The sequence below is a fragment of the Halyomorpha halys genome, unplaced genomic scaffold, assembly GCF_000696795.3.
Source record: "Halyomorpha halys isolate HHAL.00 unplaced genomic scaffold, Hhal_1.1 Scaffold507.1, whole genome shotgun sequence".
Classification (NCBI taxonomy): domain Eukaryota; kingdom Metazoa; phylum Arthropoda; class Insecta; order Hemiptera; family Pentatomidae; genus Halyomorpha; species Halyomorpha halys.
In genome coordinates this window covers 202,197-206,136 of record NW_027105013.1, presented here as the reverse complement: position 1 = coordinate 206,136, position 3,940 = coordinate 202,197, and the positions used below count along the sequence as shown (strand labels likewise).

The 3,940-nt window shown below is 30.2% G+C and overlaps 1 protein-coding gene across 9 annotated transcripts in view; it reads left to right on the top strand.

The window, feature by feature from the left end:
- The window catches only part of LOC106683715 (formin-2), a 56,041-nt gene that overhangs the window by 48,824 nt on the left and 3,277 nt on the right, over positions 1-3,940 (top strand). For all 9 annotated transcript variants that reach the window (XM_067047401.1, XM_067047404.1, XM_067047392.1 and 6 more), the window contains 4 exons: positions 1,343-1,552; positions 1,633-1,780; positions 2,098-2,274; positions 3,531-3,620. In XM_067047401.1, coding sequence (XP_066903502.1) covers positions 1,343-1,552; positions 1,633-1,780; positions 2,098-2,274; positions 3,531-3,620 — 625 coding nt within the window. The remainder of the gene's footprint in view (positions 1-1,342; positions 1,553-1,632; positions 1,781-2,097; positions 2,275-3,530; positions 3,621-3,940) is intronic.

Here is a 3,940-nt window from a genome sequence, read left to right as displayed (position 1 = left end):
ATCAAAATATACTATTTACTCAAAAAGAGCATATTACAATATATATATATAGTAACATTGTATTGGGTTGTAAATTAAGATCATAGCGTTTTTCAATATTTCAATTCAATTCTCTCTGTGTTTATAAAATCATGTTTACTTGGTGAATAATGTTTACATATTTTAAAAAAGAATTAGTTAAAGTGCTTTTATGAACCAGTTTCAACCGAGATTCCTTATCGTTAAGTGGTATTTTGCTTGCTCAAAATAGGAGTGAAAAAAATTCATTTTTGTCATTTAATGATTTTTTATTTACGTAAAGGAAAGTCTACTGCACAGACGGTTAACAAAATTTGCAGTGATGTATGGCGATGATGCCTTAGGAGAAAGCACCATCCGTAAGTGGTTTGTTCGGTTCAGAACTGGAAATTTTGACTTGGAAGACACAAAGCGCTCGGGTTGTCCTTCAACTGTTTGATAACCAATTGAAGCAATGGTCACAGACAACTCTCACTCTACGACACAGGATATTGTAGAAATGCTTAACATATCTCATGCAAGTGTCTCAAATCATTTATGTCTCACAATCGCAAAGGCATAGTTTTCCATCACGATAACACCCATCCTCATGCGTCTTTGCAGACCCAGCAGAAATTATTGGAGTTTGGATGGGATTTGATCCCCCACCTACTCTATTGACCAGACCTTGCACCAACTGATTTTCACTTATTTCGGACCCTTCAAAACTCTCTTAACGGGAAACACTTTAATTCGCTCACTGGTCTGCAAAACGCACATACAGGAGTTCATTGTATAGAAATATGAGAAGTTCTGGGAGGACGGAATTTAAAAAAATTACCTGGCAACATGTAATAGATCAAAATGGGTCATATATAATTGATTAACAATATTTACAAGAATCTGAAGTTTTTGTTGAAATCACCAGTAAAAAACACTACTGACTTATTTTACAACCCAATAACTGAAAAATTAAATTTTCATGATTTCACTCCAAATATTAAAATATTTTTTTATTATAATGTTTTACCATAAACTAGGATTCACTTGTCATTATTTAATACCAAGATTATTCCTAATCTTAGATAAAATCGACTAATAAAATGGGGTGAAGTCAAAAACTTCTTATCACAATAAATGTCATGTTTAGTTTTTTCTTCAAAATATTTTCTGATATGATAAACCATCGAGGCACTCTGTCCTCAATTGTTTATTTTGATATCAGAAAAAAATTCATTGTAAAACAGAAGTGAGTAATAAAATTTGTAACATTAATGTTATTGTGTACATGATTAGAATTTGATTTTTAGTTGGTTATTATTAATTTATTTGTGTTTACTTATAGAGGGCTACAGAACAAGAACTGGAGGCAATTAAATGTGCTCAGTCGGCTCAGCCAGACCTCGCCCTGGATAAGCCTGAACAATTTCTTTTAGAACTGGCTGAGATTCCACATTTCGCGGAAAGGATTGCATGTTTTATGTTCCAGGCGGAATTCACAGATAACATATCCGGGATCGAAAGTAAATTAAATAATCTGAAATCTGTATGCCAAGTATGTGATTTATTTTCCGTACAGTAACAGCTTAAGTTAGATACCTTTTGAAGTATAATTAAGTATTTTGTATTTTTCAGATGCTGATGAGTTCTCAATCTCTGAAGTCTGTTCTGGCTATCATTCTGGCTCTTGGGAATTGGATGAATGGAGGGAATCGACAGAGGGGACAAGCTGATGGTTTTGGGTTGGAAATTCTTTCGAAATTGAAAGATGTTAAAAGCACAGGTGTTTTATTAGTTTATGTTTTATTTAATTTAGTTGACGTTTAATGAGGAAGCTCAATTTTTTCTTTAATAATTTATTTATTGTTATTTACAACTGTATAAAAATATATACAACAAGTAAATTTGCTGTAGATGACATAGTGACATGATACAAACATGTGGAGAACCTACCCATTGGTAGAACTCTAATCTTATATTCTTAAATTTTATAAATCATTGATTTTGATATGTTTGTAGATCAATATTAAATAAATTAATCTTGGTTAAATGTCAAACATTACTTTATTTTTATCTTTTATATATTTTTATCTTTTATAGATAATTCTACAACTCTCCTGCATTACATCGTGAGGGCGTACATCAGGCAGTGCGGCGATGGCCCTATAACCGAAGTAGCTTTACCTGTTCCAGAACCGAGTGACATCGAAAAAGCAAGCGTGGTTCAGTTCGACGACATTGAGATGCAGATCAAAAAACTTAGTAAAGATCTTGATGGTGAGCTATATTTATTGTCTTGATGTTTTAGAGTATCTTATCCCTTAAAACGTTGCTCCTATATCACTTTTGAAATATTAGCTTAAAATGGGAAGAGGAAACTTTAAGATAGTTAAATCGAGCAATATTTAAAAAGTGCCTGAAATTGAAAAACGGCATGAAACCCCCCACTCCTGCCCTCCATGGTAGCCTAACTTATCTGATTTTTCAAACAGACAATTATACTGAGTAGGTTGGTCAATGTACGACATGTCACAATTCTATTAATAATCACTTATTGATACTCAATTAAATTAATTGCTTTTAGAAGAGAACTGACCTTTTAATAATTATTTGATACTTTTGCTTTCCTACAAGAGTAATCCTTTTTAGATACACCTTTATTTCAACAATGGTTTGTTTTAAATAATAAAATCTCAAATTACAAATCATTATTTTATTTTTTATTTTATATACTTTAATTGTGTAATATTGCATTCTGTCATATTTATAGATAATGATAATAGGCATCCAAAAGCTCATTCACACCATATTTATAAATATATAAATTAAATGATAACAAAATAAGGAATAGAAACTAAAAAATGATAATAATAATAAAATAAAACAAATAAATGAAAATAAAATAATACTATTTAAAAACCAAATTAAACTTAAAATAACCTCTTGAACACAATCATTCCTATTTGCAATATTTACATTCATTCTGGGGAACTCCGAACCGAGTTCTCCTCCCCACTTATGGAGGATAGAGCAGGATTCCGCCCGGTGCTTCTCTCTCAACTATGTCGCTGGTATCAAAAGCCATTTGAGGATGCTAACAAATCATTAATCTTAAAACTCTATTATCTATCTAGTAGAAACCTCTGGAAAATTTGATTTTCAGAAAATAAAATAATGCTCTATGGAGAGAAAAATAGAGAGGAAGCTATTATGATTGACCTATATACTGGGCAGATATTTTTTTTAAATTGGTTTTGGTGTTCTACATAATTTTAATTATATTCTTTTATTAATAACAAAAATTAAAAAAATATAAAAATTTGGATCTTGAAATAGATAAAGCCTGAATTAGTTGCTATTGTTTGCCTCATGACCTGTTTAATTCTTCATTATAGTCTTGGAATGCCCATGTTGGTTTTTGTACTTGTTAATGTTTTGAAAAATCGTATTAATAATGCTTATTAATAAGGTATTGAAAAATCCAATCTACTGTTTATTATATAATTCATTTAATTTTTTTTTATGTTCTATAGGCTGCAAATTAAATATGGATAAAGTAACATCTGCGTCCGAAGAAAATATCGAACCATTTAAAGAAAAAATGGAAGCATTTATGTTATCAGGTAAAATTATTTTTTGTCAGCTGTATATATCTTTGATAAGGGCTTAATTCAAAAATATGAAATTTTAAGGAGAGCAAAAACAAAGTTCAAAAAATTATGTAAATTTAATTATTGATATTTTTGTAATTGTTATTTTTATAAAACAATATAGTAGTAAGTCTTCCTGAAGTATAAAGACCTCAATACCAACCAGTAGCTCTGATTTGGTGCTATGATATGACATAATCTCCAAATGCTCAAAAAGTGACTTAAGCCCTTATGACCGCATATCAAAGATATATTTTCTTGTATTATTGGATATTTATATTTAATTAATTATG